The 20,270-nt window shown below is 26.3% G+C and overlaps 1 protein-coding gene across 1 annotated transcript in view; it reads left to right on the top strand.

Moving 5' to 3' along the window:
• The first annotated feature begins 1,011 nt into the window (after positions 1 to 1,011).
• Positions 1,012 to 20,270, top strand: part of LOC129607590 (protein Atossa) — a 27,496-nt gene continuing 8,237 nt past the window's right edge. Inside the window, exons 1-5 of the mRNA XM_055518684.1 lie at positions 1,012 to 3,202; positions 7,720 to 7,853; positions 18,317 to 19,692; positions 19,759 to 19,895; positions 20,069 to 20,270. The exon at positions 20,069 to 20,270 is cut by the window's right edge and continues 1,117 nt beyond it. Coding sequence (XP_055374659.1) covers positions 18,388 to 19,692; positions 19,759 to 19,895; positions 20,069 to 20,270 — 1,644 coding nt within the window. The 5' untranslated portion in view covers positions 1,012 to 3,202; positions 7,720 to 7,853; positions 18,317 to 18,387. The remainder of the gene's footprint in view (positions 3,203 to 7,719; positions 7,854 to 18,316; positions 19,693 to 19,758; positions 19,896 to 20,068) is intronic.

Raw genomic sequence — 20,270 nt, 5'->3', positions numbered from 1 at the left:
TAATTAATATATATGCTACTAATATATAATTAATATATGATGCTACTAATATCATATAAATATTAAACAAATCACAATATATATATTACAATAACCGCTATATTATTAAAATAGTAGGAAAAATAGTAGTAAAATTTTTGATTTTAATATTTAATCAAAAAATTGGTAAACTTTTTGTGTAAAATCCTATTTGTATGTAAAATATATTATTCCACAAAAATATCAATGATGCATCTACAAAAAACTTTTGGTTAAAAATTTATAAGTTTATAAGAAATCATTTATAAATGTAGAACCAACTTTTTTTGACAATTGCATGCCGTGTGCCGTGCCCCTGCAGGGGCAAAAGCACCTAAACTTTTGTTTTCATCTAAAAAGCAACATAGAACATTTATTATTCATTGGTTATTATCATTAACAAGTTTACGATAATTTCGTCAGAGATACGATTTGATTTCAATTAAAATATAACGCGCCAATCACACATCAGACTAAATCTACGAATTAGTATTACATTTATATCTTAACATCAAAGTTTTGACAGCAATGTTGAAATGAAACTGAAGTTAACAAAAAATTTTTTTTGAAAATATTTTTTTGAAAAATGAGACAGAAAATGTTTTGGTAATCAGATGTCAAAACTTTGTTATATGGTTATGGGAAATTGTCCAAAACTTCAAAATACAAGATAATTGAAGATTTTCAAAGCCTTTTAAAATGTTAAATCGTGAATAAAATAGATTGTCAAAATTTTTGCTGGAAAAATATACGGAAAATAAATTTATATTTGATATGTTTGTTGCAAATATATTTGACAAATATAAATATGAAGACAACTGTGTATATTTTCCCAAAAACGGTTACACTATTCTTAAATCAGCTGTTAAATAACTTGCAGCAACAATGTTGATACAAGTTATTTTTTACCTTATTTAGGTATGTACAATTTTACTTTTTGGCAATGTATTTTGGCGTTTGACAGTTTCTGACATTTCAATTTGGAATTTCGAGTAGATCGATAGAGGGACGGATATTGGAGTTTCTTTTATAAACGGGTCGTTTTCTGTAATATTAAAATAATAAATTTTGAAGGGTATAAGTTATATTTAATTTAATTGATTTTTATGCGGATTGAATTCTTACGTTGTAGAATCAATTAGAAAAAAGTTTTGAAAATCAATATTTTTTCGAAAGTTCATTATCGTTTCTTTTCAAAGAGAAATTTTTTTTCAGACATTTAAAAATTTTCTTTGTTAAGTGAAAATTTGGACTACAAGTAGACTACAAAGAAGTTGTGTTTAGATATAGTGTGAATAAAAAAGACAAAGTATATAAGTTAATTTTGGACTTTATTTAATATTATCTATTTAACCTTATAATATTTATTTTGTATAAAAATCTGTTAAATTACCCTTTTTCGATCTGTGTTTAAAGAAATAAAGTTTTATGTAAGCAAAAAGAAAAAAAATTTTAAGGTCATTTGAACGAATATAATATAGAAAAAATACATAAAGTAAGAAATATACAAATACATCTATATAAAACTTTATTATATGCTTAAAGCATAAAATATCAATAAATAATATTGACGTAAAAATGAGTGTTAAATGTATATTACGTTTGAAAATATATCACGAAAGAATAATGAACTATGAAAAAATTTGTTGATTTTTAGTGAAATCGCATATGATTCACATTCTCCAGCTGACAAAAAACCAATATTATTTACGGTTTTACTTTTTGTATACGTAGATAAGACAAAGTAGCCGCAAGGAAGGTTATTTATGGTATAAGATCTTAAACATTTCTTTGCAAGGAACAAGTGCTTGGAGAAGTTAAGGTTCACATTCACGCCCAAGTGTGGAACGGTGAAATTAGCTGTGAGACGCTGTTTTTGGTTTTGCCTACCAATCATTAATCATTTTTACAACTAGGTAGGGTTGATAACATCAATCATCATGCGACAATAAAAGTAATTAAGACAAAATTAATAATCAAGAAAAAGAGCAAATAATCAAAAAATTAGCAATCTTTATTATTCACTAACTTCAAATTTCTTAAAAACTTCTTTGGAAAACAACAAAAGAAGAAATAGAAATATTTATTGAAAGACGAGCCATGTAATATGATTGAAAATTTTAATTTTTGAAAGCAAATTGGAAAAAAATTATTTTACATGCATACACATGCTTTTTCTGTTTTATAAATATAATTTTGTTTCTATACTACGTATTGGAGAATTTGTTTTTTGTTGTTGTTTACTTGTTATTTGCTGTCAATTTATTCAAAAAAAAATAAGTTTAAAAAATCAAATTAATATAGTCAGTAAAATATCAGAAGCATAATATAGTCAGCATAGGCAGTAAAATATCAAAAAAAATAAAAAACAACAATTTTTTGAAGAACTTGAAAATTCAACTTTAGTATATTATAACAGATTGACAAATGTTGCTACATAATATTTATAAGTATTTCACACTGTTTTACTTAACAAATGTTTTACAAACACATAGAAAACTTTCCATATGACTGTCAAAAATTTTATTATACAGCCAGCTAAACAATGAAAGCAGTTAATATCGATATTAAAAATAAAAATGTTTTGGATTTCTTGCTAACGGTGGAATGAAAATTTTCCATAAGAAAAAAGAACAGTACATATACAAAATTTAGCAAAAATATATTCATAGGAACATTTATTCACAAAATGAAATTTTTTGCAAAAAAAATTATAATAAAATCCTGAGACACTACTCTTGTTTTTCTAACCGAAAATAAAAACCATACATAAAAAGTCAAGAATATCACAAAAAATCAAGAAACAATCAATTTTATTGAATTTGTAAAACAAAGTAAAAATATTTTTATTTTTACATTTTTAAAAATTCAAAGTTTTCAAAAGAGGTCGATGAAAAATTTGTATGAAAAATTTTCAGCTAACAATTGCATATGTAGTACCATATAATGTAGTGTTGTGTAAAAAATATCAAATAGCAAAAAAGAATTTGAAACAAAGTTGGTGTGTTGTTTGTGAATAAAAAAAAGAAAAACGAATTAAAATAGGGAGTTAGCTCTGTTAGGTAAGTTCTAAATAAAAAATTGGACAAAAGAGTAGACGAAAACGTTAGGAACAAATATACAGCCATAAGAAGACGAAAACAGAAATATATATACGAGAGTAAATTACACCTTGGGAAAACAGGTATTTATCAAATAATTTTAAACAAATACTATAGTTATATAATGACATGCATTTATATATACATATACGTACATATATGATTATATACATTCATTTAATATTATAATTATGTTGCCCGTTATTAAATTTATAGTGATTTTTGTATGTTCATTTCAAAAAACATAATATGTACTGAATTTAATAAAATAAAAAATGATCTTAGGTTAGGGTTAAAAATGTGGGAACCTACATAAGTACTTTTATAATTATATAAAATTGTTGATACCAGCTTTACCTTTTTAAAAAATAGATTTTAAAATTTTCTTGAGAAACCGTGGTTAGAAATATTTTGTTCAACTTTGATTCCTTGAATTTTCAAAAAATAAGGACGAGTACTTAGCACTTTTTTGATTTCAAAAGCGTTAAACCTGTTCCTTTATTAGTTCCAAAAAAAAATCAATTAAATAAAAGTTGTTTTCTTAGATATTTTATATTCTATCAAATGTTTCGTTGCCGGAGCTTTTTATTTATTGTAGTTAATTAAACTTAAGCACGGCTTCATGCAAACAATTGTAATTGATGTTCGAAATTGTTTTTTTTTAAATTTGCATTCTAGTTTTTTATACAATTATTTCGAATTGTTCATTAATTGCATGTATTCATGAAGTATTTTTGCTATTATCTATAAAAGCACTAGCTCAATTATGTGAGAAATAACTTCAAAAATCAAAAGTTTTATTTAAAAAAAATTAATTTATATAATTTTTGCACATTATATTCAAAAATTTCCTATGCTCCCTTATTTTACATTATAAAATTTGAACTCATGAAAAATCTAATTATGTATGTATGTATGTACATACATATGTATATTAAATATAATTTTTTTTAAATCAATTTTTATCAGTTTCAGACAATGTCAAAAGATTTTTATGTTTTATTTTGAACTTCTGTTTAACAAAATATTTAATCTTTTTTTTCATTCAAATTATTTCTGAAAAGTTTTGGATTATTATATAGAGTTATACATATTTATTATATTAAGTTATACATATATACATACATATATTTTGCAATTTTAAATATTATACTTATAAATTTTTAGTAAATAAATGCTAATAACTTATATTAAGTTATACATATATACATACATATATTTTGCAATTTTAAATATTATACTTATAAATTTTTAGTAAATAAATGCTCCCAGAAGCGTTAGTGCAAATCGTAGTAATTCTGTTACAAGATCGAAATTTAATAATTAGTAAGTAATATCATGATTTTTAAGTTTGTTCACCGATTTTTTCATGAAAAATTTTTGGAAATGGCTTAATTTTAAAATTTCTTTTCGCATTAGACAAAAAAGAGAGTTTTGAAAGTTGCTCAAATGTATTTTAATGTTTAAATATTTACAAAAATAAAAAATTACCAAAAAAACCCTACTAAAAAAGATGGAGTGACCAATTTTAATTTGGATTTCCAAAAAGAATAAAATAAAAATATAACTAAGTTAATACTCGTATCATGCATATGGAAAATCAAGTTTCTCTTGCAATGTGCTAAAAAATTAATACTCTTTTTATTTTATCTTAAATTACACTTTTTCAAAAATTTTTAAAGACTTTTTAAGGTCCCGTGCCGAATTTTGTAGCAGTTTATTAAATATTACATTTTCACTTTTAGTTTTGAATCATTGAATACTGGATGATTAGCTGAAATTGCAAAAACTTCGCGATAAGGAAAATTTGTCAATTATTTTAAAGTGTCTACATATATTATATTTAAATGAATATTAACATATGTATGTATATTTAAACATACGCAATTATATACAAATATTTCGGTTATTTTTAGAACAGTATTTAAGTAAATTTTATTTATGTGTGTATGAATCTTTTCTAATTTAAGATTATCTTTTATTTCGAAAATAAATTCAGAGGTTTATTGAACTCTACATAAGAGTGTGTTGTGACATTAATACAATTAATGTTTTCACAAATTGAGTTATCATAAAATGTTTGATTCATTTCTTTAAAAATGGTAAATTTTACATAGTATTTTAAATTTATTCACATTTTTCACTCTATTAACTTAATCAATTTTTTCTTTTTTCTTGTGTCTTTAAAATCGAAAAGATCTTTAAGAATATCGGTCACGGGTTGATCAACTTTTGGGATATCGAAAAGTTGAACTGGAATTTTTTGCTGACCGATTTTACATTTTTGCGCATATAAAGAGAAATAATAAGTGAATTTCCTTGAAATTTTATATTTAAATTAAGTGTATTAAAACAATGAACATATGATTTTTTTGGAAAGATCGGAGCTCGGAAACCGAACTAGAGACCCATTTTACATTTTTACCTTATCTACGAACGGATTTTTTGTAATTTCTTGATATTTAATTTTTGAGTGCCAAATTAACACTTTTCTATGTATGTTAACTAAAAGCTAACTAACTTTCAATTGGAAAGAAGAGATTAAAACGATTTTTCATAATCTTTTGTGACACTTTCTCTTAACTAGGCAACACACATTACGGTCGGTTATCTGCTAACAATAGCATATAATTTTGTTTCTGATTTTCATTTATCCTGTGTACTCTATTCACATTATTTTAGAATTGAAATTCTTCATAAAAATAAAATAATTAAAACATTTTTACGCAGCTAGGGCAAAATTTTAAGTCTGTACGCAGCATTTAATAATAGTATTATGTCTTTACTACATAAAAACATAAGTCTAAAAGGAATAAACTATAAACTAAACTAAGTATAATTTTCGGAGCAATGCTATATGGAAATCCGGATGTGTCTCAAAGTTTCTATAAATATTTGTAAAAAAATTAATGTACAAAGTCTAAGCTCATGCAACCTCAATTTACATTTCATAATTTATTTGTCACAAGAAGAATTTTAGAAACTTTTTTTTACTGATGTATAGAATCTTATCATTTCGAAAAGTTAACAAATTTTTATGGTAGTATACATATGTATGTTTAGTATGTATTAAAACATCCATCCCAAAATAATTTAATTACTTCATTTTTTATATTTTACTTAAGTACTTATTAAAACCAATTTACGACTTATATGTATATTTAGGTAATAGTGTGTATATTTATGAAACCATAAACCCAAATAAATAAACAAAAAGAATAATAAAAACAAAAATAAAAGTAAGAGTAAAACAAAAAAATGACAGAAAATGCAATGTTGTTGACCCTCAATGTAAGTTGAATGGCTTTTTATTAAGGCTTTCTTGCAAATGTGTACTTATATATTTTATTTCGAAATGACAGGAAACTAGAATGCAGCAAAACACTAGATGAAGTAAAGTTTCTCATTTTCCGAATCTACTTTGCTACTTTGATTTGTTCCCTATGTTCCCTATATTCACTAATATGACTTAGTAATACATACATATGTACATCTAGAATTTCTTTAAATTAAAGTAATAATTGTTAACATTTATATACTTATAGACTTTTTATATTTAAGTATAAGCTATATACTTAAATAAATTGTCTTGCAGGTACCTCAAATGTATGCGCACAAAATATGTATTTATAAGAAAAAATGTATTTAAGTAAGGAGCTTAACAGGAAATGTAAGTGCAGTACAATACACAATTACTCAGACACAGCGCTTATTTATTAAAATTATTACTAAATTTTAACTTTGAGCCGAAATAATTAGTGGAAAACCTGAAATATAGATTGAGGTAAATTTTCCATTACTCATTGAAAATACATGTTCAAAAATATTTGTGGGATTGTTGTATGAATGAAATTGTTTGAAACTATATTAAGATTCCTGCACCAAAAATTACAAAAGTTTCTTAGAAGTGTATTCTCATAAGTATATAATTTGAAATAAAGCTGTCAATAGTTCAATATTTTCCTTTTTTCTCATTTGAGTAAGGCCTTTTGTAACCAATAAAAAATTCGAAACAAGCGAACCAGTTGTATCAAAGAGAATGATCAACATTGATTAAATATAATTTGACGAGCTCGCTAAAAATTATGCAGTTTTCGGCAATTTGCTAGCATTTCTACAGCAAATATAAAAAAATTCTTAAAATTTTTACAGGACATCTAGAGAAATCAGTTAAAAAAACCGCTTGTGATTTGGATACTTTGGGTTTGGCAATCCTTGATCTCTTGGTTATTTTATTTCACATACATATGTATATCTATAATATACTTATATGTGTGTCTCGTTTATAATAAGTATACATGCATTGAAAAAGGAATTATATAATTAATCCCTCCTTTTAATTTGAGAAATAAATCTTCCTGTTATCTAATTTGTTCTTTTTACTTTTGAAATTTAAACTTCTTCTGCACATACTGGAAGTTTAATACATATATGTAATTACTAATTATGTAGTTTATGTACATATAGCCATGTATGTATATGTATATATATATATGCAAATATCGCATAATTATAGTATAAAAACTTATGAATATTTATAGTTTGTGCACACATTTTATAAAATACTTAAATGTAGGTATCATTTATTTTTATTTTACAGAAAAGTAAAAATTAATTTTTTGGTTGCTCCAATAGTGCTTCAGCGTAGTGTGTGGCTGTTTCGTTTTATGTAAAAAATAAATAAAGAGGAAAAAATACACGTTTCTATTTTGTTGAAACACCAAAATAAATAAGGTGAGAAAATGCTAAATTTGTCATTTGAGAAATTAGAGCACTTGTTGCAATTAAAAGCTAAAAGAAAAGAAATATTAAATACTTTATTATGTGCAGTAAATATTTTAATTATTGTCTCTACTTAAATACAATTGTTAAGATATCTAACTTATATATAAAAACTAACTAAACTTCTGACTTATTTTTAATGATTCATATTGTTTCAATTTCGCAATGGTTACCAATAATTACAGAGTAAAGTGTTTTTTATGTAGTAAAATGTTTTTTCTTATTATTGTTTCTTTTAATAATTATTTTTTAATAAAAGAAAAATTAGTAAAAGAAGTATTTTTTTAATGTTTAAACCTCTAATTCTTTACCTATACTTTTTCGTCCTTCAATAGGAAAATAAGAATAAAAAATAAAATAAAAAGTATCCTTTAATACAGAAAAGAAGGAAAAAAATATACAGTAATAGTTCTTTGTAATTGTGTTTTGAAAATGAAAAGAAAAAATTAATAAATTAAGAGAAGATTTTTTATTGGAAATAAAAAAAACCACAAAAATAACGAAATTGATTGTTGAATTTAATGCCAATACAGAATTAGTATAACATGAAAATTGTATATGTGTCTCCGCACTACAGGCATAATAATTTTTCTTTAATTTAATATAAATTTTACATTAATTAAAGTTTTCAAATGTTATTCGATTAAATATAAAATGAACTAAGATTTATTTTATTTTTCAATTACGCAACTTAAGAATTGCGTAATTGAAAAATTTTTTATGGTTTTTTTGAACAAAATTGATTATTTGTGTATGTTTGTTCTACTTAATTTGTAAATTAATTTTTTTAATTCTCATTTAATTTCTTTAAATACTCTGAATTTTCTTAGTACTATACTCAAATTGTCTTAAATCTATACATTTATACACACATACATACACTACATATATTTTTCAACCAAGTTACATATGTATGTACACTACATAATTATATAAAGCTACCAGCTTAATGTATATTTTACAAATAATTTTAACAAAGTAAAAAATTTTAATTAAATAAATTATAATGTAAAATAAAGATAATAAATATGAAGCATATTTTATAACAAAAATATTATATGGGAGATGGCTTTTTTATTGAATCATATAATTTAAATTTTAATAAAAAAAAATATCTAATGAAAATTTTATGTGTCCATATGTACATACATGTGTTTGTATGTTTGTACATACATATTATAAAGTTGATAAATTGAAAAAGCTCATCGCTAAATTTCAAGTAGTTCAATAGTGTGTAAATACATATGTATGTACATACATATCGTGGTTTTTTGTTAATATAAAATGTAAAAACACATACATTTGTACATAAATATGTAAAAATAAGTCTTTATACACGTATATATGCATTCATGTAATTAAAATTTGAAAAGATTTAATTTTTGTTAAAAATTACAATTTACATTTGTATTTACATAATAATGTATGTACGGATGCATCTATAAAAACGACAATTACAACGTTCATACAACATATAAGTATATATATATACATTAGTGAATACCCAGTTTTAATATAAAAGCAAGTGCATTTTGTTGTAAAATCTAAATGCATACAACATGAGTATGCATCATTTCTATAAATACAATATTGAATAAACGAGTACGTATGTATATACACTGTATAACTGGCATATTTTATACAATATAACTACATATAAACTCTGATGTGTTCTTGTATTAGATTGACTGTAAACTGTAATGTTATATTTATGCAAAAACCTTTCAAATGAAGAAATAAGAAAAAATATAAAATAACATCATGCATTGTTGCCGAATTTATGTATTTTTATCATGTTTTATTGCGATATGTATAGCATACTGTATTTTTTTCCAAAAAACATATGTTTCACGAAACTGCCAAATAAAATATGAAAATATAATACATATAAAAAATTTTTTTTTGTGCGAATGGAACAAAGAATCAAATTATTGTATACACATCTATACATATGTGCATATATACATACATCATCTATATATGTATATTATTTGAAATTCTTACTATTTAGTTATGTATGTACGTATGTTTGTAGAGAAACATATTCACAATAGAAAAAAGTATTTGTTCAAAATATGTGAGTACGTGCATATATACATACATATATTTGTTCAAAAAAAGTTTATAAAAATAAATTTTGCAAGGATGGCAAAAATAGCATTGAATAGTTAAAATGCATCATACATACATTGTATATGTGTGTATGAAAAATTGAAATATCAAAGTCCTAAGCGAAACACGTAATCAATAATTTATAGTTATAAACTTATGTATGAAAGTATGTCGAATTTTAAGAAACGTTGACTATTGATTTGAAATAACTAGGTACATATGTACGTATAAATATCAATGAAAGTAAGTGCGTGCAAAAATTTAAGTATTCATAATACATAATTAACATACATACATATGTATGTAGTTATAAAATCAAAAGCCGAACTTGATGATGCTCACTTTCAATTTTTTCATACTTAATTGATATGACATGGGGATGAGCACAAATCTCTTTCTGAAAAAAAAGTATTAAATAAAGTTGGGTCAAATGGTTTGTATTGTAGCACTTTTCCCTTCAACAATTAGTGAAATACTGCTTTTAAATACAGTCTATGTATATCTACAACACTATTAAAAATTTTTTCATTCATAAACGAATTTACTTCTAGGATTGCATATATTTAGGATGAACGATTTATGCAGTCTTTGAAATAAGGCAAAATTTAATTTAAAGAGAGATAAACATAATGCACGATTTTAAGGGTTATTTGTGTGAGTTAGGAAAAATAATTGTATTTTTTAATGTCACGTATTTTTTAATGTCACATAGAGATTTGAAAAAGCTTGCGGTTTCGTCAAAATAATATATAAAATGTCAAAAATTCAAATTTTACAAATTTCGAGAACGGATGACTTGAGAGGGGTGGAGATGGAAAAAAATTTTCTAACGAAATAAACTATTTATTAGTATCTAAAAGCTCCTACAACCTGGGGTCTAGAAGGAAAACGTCATCAAAAATTTGGAAAAACAGATTTTAGATAACGGTAAATTTGAACAGCCATTTTGTTTTTTAAAGTTTAACTATAGTATGCCAAGATAGGAGAAGCAAGCCACTACCTTTCTGCGTTTGCAAAAAAAGGGTTTTAGGGGGGGTATAACTTTTAGAGGGGGTGAGGTAGGTAAAAATTTTGTTCTACGGAAATAAATTCCTAGTAAAGATCTATATACATATAAAATTTCAGATTTCTATCTTCAAGGGTGTAGAAGCTTTGTAAACATGTCCACAGATGCACTTTTTTTTTTAAAAACTTTTGAAAAAGTTCTAAAAAGTAAAACAAATTGCCTCTTTTTAAATCAAATACGAACCATTTTTCAAAAAGGAGCTCTCCTCATTCCCATAACATATATATATATATGTACATGGCCTCTTTTATTCTTTCTAGCTCTCTCAAACTCGAGATATTTACATTCAAAATATAAAAGTATGTGTATATATTATATTTGCTCCAAACTTTTTTTTTTTTTTTTTTTATTTATATATGTATACTGCAACTAAGCCCAAAAGGTTTATCTAGCAATTTAGTTTTCGTAAAATTATATCACGGTTTGTGGGATTCCATCCATTGATGAGTTGTCCCAATGTGGATAAGTTGTTAAACTTTTATTTAGTTAAAGCGCTAAGTCCAGTGGCTTTGTTCTTTTTAGTCTTCTCATAATTTCATTGTTCTCATTGATAATCTGGATCATATTAATGTTTTGATGATTTTGAAGTCTATTTCGGTGCTTTGTAGCATTGATTTTAATTTCTTCTTCTACTGTGGTTATTCCCAGGTCTCTATGTAAAGTATCGTTACGGATAAACCATGGTGCATTGGTGATGGTTCTTAAAATTTTGTTTTGGCATCGTTGGATGATATGTGTGTTTGTTTTTTTCGCGCATCCCCACAGTTGAATACCATAGGTCCAAATGGGTTTGATTACTTGTTTATATATCAAAAGTTTATTATGTAGATTAACTTCTGAATTTCTTCCAATAAGCCAGTTTAGTTGTCGTGCTTTTAAGTTTATTTGTTCTTTTTTCTTTTTTATATGTTCTTTCCATTTTAACTTTGCATCTAAATTCATGCCTAGGTATTTAGCGTTGTTGGAAATAGGAATTATTACATTGCTTAAGTGTACATTTATCGGTTGAAACTCTCGATTAGTAAAAAATACATGCATTGACTTATTTCCATTTAATTTAATTCTCCACTTCTTGGTCCATAGCTCAATTTTGTCTAGGCTCGATTGCAGCTTTTCTACACACTCAGCAGAGGTGATGCCAGTAGCCATGATAGCTGTGTCGTCTGCAAATGTTCCCATGAGAGTGGTATCATCTCTTGGAATGTCATTGGTGTATAATAAATATAATATAGGACCTAGGACGCTACCCTGGGGCACTCCTGCCTTTATTTCTTTGAAAGCCGAAAATTCATTATTTTGCTTCACTCTGAAATGTCTTTCTGTTAAATAGGAGGCTAGAATTTCATAATACGGCTTCGGTAAGTCTCTCTTAATTTTGAATAACAGACCCTTGTGCCAAACCTTATCAAAAGCCTGGGAAACGTCTAGGAATACACCTGAACAGATTTCTTTTTTTTCTAAAGCGCTTTCTATCCAACATGTTAATCGATGAACTTGATCAATTGTTGAATGATGACGACGAAAACCAAATTGGTGATCGGGTATCAGCCTCTTATCATTTATTATAGGTGCGATTCGGTTGAGCAACAATCTTTCAAATATTTTAGACAATATGGGAAGCAATGATATTGGTCTGTATGAATCTATTTTGGTAGCAGGTTTTGACGGTTTAAGAATCATTAGTACTTCCGCCACTTTCCACTGCCTAGGTACAAAACGTAACCGTAACATGGCGTTGTATATATATAGTAATTTTTTAATGGCTTTAGATGGTAATTCTTTTAATATCCTTCCTGTAATTAGGTCATAACCAGGGGCCTTATCATTCTTTGTATTTTTTATTTCTAATTTTAATTCACCCATTTTTATTTTGTTAATTCTTTCAATTCCAGTAGATTCTTCACCTCTATAGATAATATTTTCTTGCCATGTTTGCCTAGGTAATGGTACGAAGACTTTTTCTAGATAATTAGCAAAAGAATCTGCCTTATCTTGGTCAGAGATAATCCAACTTAAATCCTGTGATTGTAAGGGAGGTATTTCTAACTTAGGACGACATATGCTTTTGGTTAGCTTCCATAAGGAGTAATCACTATCTTTGGACGCTGTTAGCTTTTGTAATTTGTTTGATATGTTTGCATTTTTAGTAGACTTGATGAGGTTCTTTAATCTGTTACTTAACTGATTAAGTTTGGTTTTGTCATCAGGATGTCTGGAGTGCTGCCACACTTTTCTTATTTTCCTTTTTTCTTTTAATAGTTTTCTAATTTCCAAAGTGCATGTTACATTATTTTTAGTTGTACTATTCAAAAACTTAATCATTCCAAACTTAATCATTTTTTAATGTTGCTAAATTTTTCGTTGTTTAAGGATGAGTGTTTATAATGATTGACATATTGTACGTTTCACTTCCCTTGCCAACAAAGCTTGTTTGCAAGGGATATAAAACGTACATCAATCACTCATACAAAATTTCTGGGTAAATACAGAAATTAAAAAGTAAATTTGTTTTATCAAAACAAACATTTTACTAAACATACATGTACATATTGCGTTTTAAATATGTTTTATTTGTTGTTAACCTTAGTTTAACAGGATGTAGTTTAGGATCTTCTGTGGATTTAGTTACGCTAATGTAGATCAGGTTCACATTTTACCAATGATTCTGTAAGTTGGTACAAATCGATTCTATTTGCATTACTAGTAAATATCGAAAAAAAATTTTTAGCAACAATGGCATTTATTTTTTATTTCATTTCATCAAAGTTACTTTAAAAACATTGTCTTTTAAATTTTACTTTTTATCTGTAGTTCTTAAAAACAATAAACTAAGAAATTTTTGAAGACAATTTCCAAAAAATATTTCAAGCTTGTTTTTTTGAAATTAAAATTAACTAAATTCATCATAACCGAAACAAACACATATGTACATAAATTATATGTATATACATATATATTTATCTGATTCAAAAGAATAACTTACACGGATCTTCCACCTTAACAAAAAGTGAGGTGTACTTATTTACATACGTTACATATCTAAACAGCTTTTGATTGAAAAAATTAATTTATGTTAAAAAGTTAACCTTTTGTTATTTGCTTAGTATTGTTTTTAAAAATATTTTATTATTATTTGCAAATACATACATATTTATATTTTCGAAAGATTATTTGCAAGTTGCACTATATACATAGCTATGTACTTATATTTATATAAAGAAAATTTCTGAGCATATTATTCTAGCGTGTTACTAATAGCTTAAGCGACATAAATAATAATTAAGTAGCAAGTAGGTAATTATTGATTTTATAGTGCTTATGTTAAATTACATATTTACATATATAATATTACATCTTTTTAAAGTAGTTATTCTTTTTTTCTTATCTGCATATTTTATACTACATTTATACTTTTGTTTTTTCATTTGTTATTTTTTTGGGTGGGTATATTTTTTCGTTATTATTATTATTATTGTTTCTTTGTTTATATACAAAAAACATATGATTTTGTTGTTTTTAGTAAACACGAAACAAACACAAAGATTTTTGTATACTAACACACATGTTGCTTAATTTCCTTTATGCCTGTTAAAATTTCAAGATTATGCCATAACACACATACATACGTTCATTTTTATTTTGCGTTCCATATGCGCTGTTGTCACTTTTCAACTAACCCATTTGAAAAAATAATTCCCTAATGGAAACGAATATATGTATATGTTTACATATATTTATAGATATACTTTTGTATGGCAAAATGACTGATCTGATTTTCTTATGCATATGATTTTTTTATTTATAACTACGTATGACATAAAACATTTCAGCTAATATGTTTATAAGAACTAAAATTTCTTTGTTAAAATACATATCCCTACATATTAAATACGAAATGTAGTAGATATTTACGTACTCGTACATTTTTTATTTAGATAGGTACATATCGTGTTTTTGAAAGAAATTGTAATTATAATTCAGTCTTATGTACATACATACATTACATAGCTCCGCATAATATATTTTTATTTTTTTATTTGTTAAACCATCATCTCAAAAAAGCTTAAAAGCTCGTACACAGTTTGTCACTATGTTTTGATTTACAATACGTTAAAAGTAAAAAAAAAAATAAAGTATTTTTTTGTATTTAATTTAATAAAAAAGTATTTAATTGCGTAAGTATTAGCGTTAGTGAAACAGAATTAATCATATTTGGTTTATATGTGCATACATATATGTAATTCAAAAAAATTTGTGAAATACATATGCATTAAAAGGTATAGATATATTATACGATTCATATACCTTCATGAAAAGAACATTTTTCAGGCCCCCACTGTATTAAGGCATAATAAAGGAACAATAAAATTCAAAAGTGTGTCAATTTGTACTACTACATCCAAACTGGCACATTTATTTTTTCTAAAAAATATCTACATACATACATATGTATATTTTCACATAAACGGGTAGCCAATTTCATACGTCACACGTTTATCGTACACATATTCAATTAAAACGATATAAGCAAGTTTATATGTAATAAGAAATAATTTGAATCTTTTGTATAAATTGTTAGATCATTGAAATTGGAAAAGTAATAAAACATATTATAAAATCTCCTCATATTATATACATAGATACCTCAAATATATTATGTATGCGTGTTAACCGTTGCTTCCACATGTATACATTTTATGATATATACATGTAAACGCATATATGCATATACATATTTGGATTTTGAATACCTACAGTTTTCCTGATTGACATCGTTATGAATTTATAATTCCTTAATTTTAAAGCATTAATCAATACTCTTTAATCGTTACTCTTTAAGAAAATCAAAAATGAAAGTACGTATGAATATTTATACATACAAGTATACCTACATATGTATGTATATTTACCAACTTCTATCAACTTTACAATTTCCTCTGGTTTCTTTATGGTTAAGTTAAAAGCATTGTATGTCGCAAACTTTTTCGTATTTTCGTTTTACGACTCTGTATATAAGACCCAGTACTACCAAAAGTGAAGATTTATCTTCAAAATGTAGGTTTTGTAAGTCATATTATTTGTGCAAAACTTCGAAATAAGATTTTTAAAATTTTACATACAAAAATATCTTCAATATTAAGGATTTTACTGCTGCTGAAGGTTTGGAGAATTGAATTTTGTGCAGTTTTTTCCACATTTTTAAAAATTTACAAAAAAACATTTGACCAAAAAGCCAATCTAATCGGCAACGCATTGTAACGACACTTCCATGATAAAAAATTTTAGATATTTTCCGCTGTAATTAATTCTTTACCTAGAAGTCGATTTTGGTAATATGTCATTACGCATGTTTATTACCTTTCTTTTTTAAAGATCTCAAAGAGCTCATGAGATTTTTTTTACTGAGTCTTTGAAATGAAGATTTTATTTTAAAAAAATTAAGATATTAGGACTTATCTGTTGCAAGTTTAAAAGGTATAAATATTTAAGTACATAAATAATGCTTGCAATGGTAAATTCCGTAAATAGTACATTTAAATATGTATGTGTAAATTATCAATTTTTTAATTCGTACTTACCAGTGCTGTTAAGGTGTGAAATTTTTTTTTTATTTAAGTTTTAAGATAAAAAATCATAAATATGTATGGATTTGTAATAATATTATAAATTAGAATTATATGTATGTATACATATGTATATATCAGTGACGGAGTGTAACACTTTTAAGAAGGGAACTGCACAGTAATATACGTACATATTTTTATAGTCATTTATTCTTTTCTTTTTTTTACGAAGGTTGGTAGAATGTTTTTCTTATCGAGACATTAAATGCCGGATTTCTTTAGGGAAATTTAATAAAAAGTGTTATAAATGGTCAATGTAGTCACATCGTTTCGCAATATTCTGAAACTTTCTCCTTTTTAATGTACATAAGTAGACAGCTTATAAAACATGGATGGTATTGATTTAACAGAATAAAAGGAAATTAGCTTTAATATAGTATTAGAGTCGTGATTACCAGAACATGAGCATAATCCTATGCACATATGTATATGTCCATACATACGAGTACATTTGTGGATATGTATAGGGCCAATTTATTTCCGCAACTATTGTGGTAAAGGCTCTTTTGCTATTAATAAAATTTTATTCTCTTTTTCCACCATGTGAATGTTATGTTATAAGTTATGTGTAACCTTTTTAACTTTCTATGTTTTTGCTTACTTTTATGTATATTTATTTTAATATACGTACATACAAATGTATATGATGAAATAAAAATATGTACGTATTTAACACTTTGTTTTTTCATTTAACCCTTCCTTTTCCACGTGTTTTTTTTATTAAGTTATTGTATTCTAGATTAGATTCAGTTATCATCTCTATACGCTTTTCCAAAAATTTACAGAAGTCGTGCTTAGAGTATTATTTCAATTATTATTATCATGTAAAACAAACAATTTTTTTTAATGTTAATCCTAAGCTGTTCTTAACACACAAAAAACTTTTTCCAATTCATAAGTTAGGAATGAAATGGTTAAAGTAGTAAATAAAAATCTTAAGCCAACATAAATTGTCTGCATAGTCTATTGCAAACTTTAGCATTCTACTGCCTGCTTTTTCGCATAATTTTTCTATGTAAAACAACTTTAAAGTGGTCAGGTGAAAGCATAGTTTCACAAATTCATGATTATACAAATATTAAATTAGCTTCTAGAGCAAAGAAGACTATGCGAACATAACTTAATAAATTTTTAAGTGATATACTATTATATATATAAAATCTATTTAACTTGTAAAATGGTTGGAACTATCGCTTTTGAATTGCCCTGTTATGCAGCTGAATGAGATCGCTTTGCGTCAGTCGACCAACATCAAAACTGAATAATTGGAGTACAAAAAAAATAGATACGTGTGCTTTGCAAGAAATATGTCGAAAGCACTGTAATGGATCTCAGGCACAATTCCGCTAAAAAGGTTCTTTTTGAGAAAAAAGCCGCTTGCTTTAGTCTGTCGGTTGCACGTTTGTTTGTCCAGTTTGGCGCTAATTTTCGCGCCCATAGTTAAAATATGATTCAGTATTACTTTAAAATTTATAAGTATGAAAATTTTTAGGTAATTTTTAGATTTTTCGAGTCTTTTCTTAAAAAACCGTTATCATAACTTAATGAAAGTCATAACATGAAAAAGCATTATTATTTAAAACCTAAGAAAATCTAATCTTCTCTATTTTCAGAATATTAGCAAACAAATAAAAAAAATAATAATTGTTATAAAAATAGCCGAAGTTAGAAAAGAATATTCAAAATGATACCGACAGCACTGAACAGTTCAAATAACACCACTCAGACGGTTGGATCAGCAACAATCGGGATTGCATCTTTAATATTGGAGGGACGTGCCTTATCTGATGATGATTACGTTATACCACTAAATGCTAAGAAGCATGTGTTGTTAATGCCACCAGGATATAATTCCACAACGATGCAACAAAATCACGTTCCATTAATAAATATAACTACAAATCCTTCTGCGGAACTGCCACTATCAACAAATTTAGCTGTCACATTGAAAACTGCAGCAGCACTTGAAGCTGCGGTAACAGCAGTTGTAGCATCGAATTCGAGATCACTACACCAATTAAGGTCAAAGTCTCCATTAAGCGTGAAAAGACCTTCATTGTCATCGACAACGTCAGTTGCCAGCTCGACATCTAGTTCATCCGTACTATCAACAAATTCAGCAATATTGATACCGTCAGATTCGTCAGTACAACATTTTCAAAGAATAAAGCAAAAGTTGACACAATTGCGACAGTCTTCACCTAGAGCAACTCGAGATCCTTTCTTGGCTATTGATCAAAAAATCATTGTTGGTGGACCTTCTAGTCTTAATCGCAATTCTACTGTCGATTCACCAGATTTGTCTGCTGACAATTCATCAAGTGGCGATGATGTTGATAATGATATGTCTTCTATTTTGCCGCGTAACACGCAATGGAAACCATCTGGTGGTGCCTCCTGTAGTTGGAAATCTACACCAAATTTTTGTAATAATGGCATCGAAACAAATGTGATTTCCGGAAGTAGTTGCTTTAACAGGGGTGATTTTAGTGGAAGCAATAGTAATGTAGAAGGAAGCAATTGCAATAACAAAAGAGTTTCTACATTTAACAACAGTGGCTTAACTACTATAAACAGTCATATTTCTGATAATAATCTTCTTCATACATTACAGTCATTAGCTTCTAATTGCTTGTGGACTTCACCACGATCCATGGGTAAAACTACAGAAGATTGGGATTGCAATGCTGTAAATCCAAATGGTAATGATGAAACACGCATCGATTTGGATTCTTCAGTAGATAATAATTATTTCATTAATGATTTAAATAACGGTGTTAAATCTTCAACAATGACCAACAACCTTAACTCAAAAATTAATATAAAAAGTAATAATATCAATAGCAAGGAAAATGATAAAATAAAAGCTAACCCCCAACAGGGACCACACTGTGATCAATTCCTCAAAAAAATTGGTCTTAATGGAAATAAAGGACAATTGACCGAGTTTGAGGAGCACATCTGTGATATGGCAAATTTGAACGAAATTGTAATTGATAGAATAAATTTTTTTCTTTTTCAATTTTGTTTTTAATTAAAATATTATTGGTTTTAGTGCTTTCATTGGCAAATGCACTGCCGACAATTGGAGGTTATGTTATCAAGGTCTGATCCAATCTGCATTGAAGTTTATTTGGGACCAGAAAATGATGAAATACTAATGGAGCAATGGATTATTGAAAAAACAGATTCGTAAGTTACTTTATCCAATATCACTTAATTCGAAAACAAAAACTCCAAATTTAAATACTATATTATTTTTATTCATAGTATATGTATTTTATTTTATTTATAGTAAAGTAAAGTATAGTATTTATTTATGTGGTATTTACAGCATTAATGCATGGTGAATAATTATTTTTTAGGCCATCTACACCAAGTATGACACTGCAAGCTCTTTGCAATGCGATTCGAAGTCAGCTATATTTTTCGCAAATAACTGCTTGGTCTGATTCAATAAAAAAATGTAATCCTTTCGATAAAGAAATTATGGAAAATGCTCGCATAAAATCCTTTAGCAGATTTGGTATTGGCAGTGTATCACCGTCCTCTTTAGGTCTGGCAACA

Source organism: Condylostylus longicornis, unplaced genomic scaffold (assembly GCF_029603195.1).
Source record: "Condylostylus longicornis isolate FDR11 unplaced genomic scaffold, ASM2960319v2 ptg000027l, whole genome shotgun sequence".
Classification (NCBI taxonomy): Eukaryota; Metazoa; Arthropoda; class Insecta; order Diptera; family Dolichopodidae; genus Condylostylus; species Condylostylus longicornis.
This window is presented reverse-complemented; position numbering and strand designations above follow the sequence as displayed.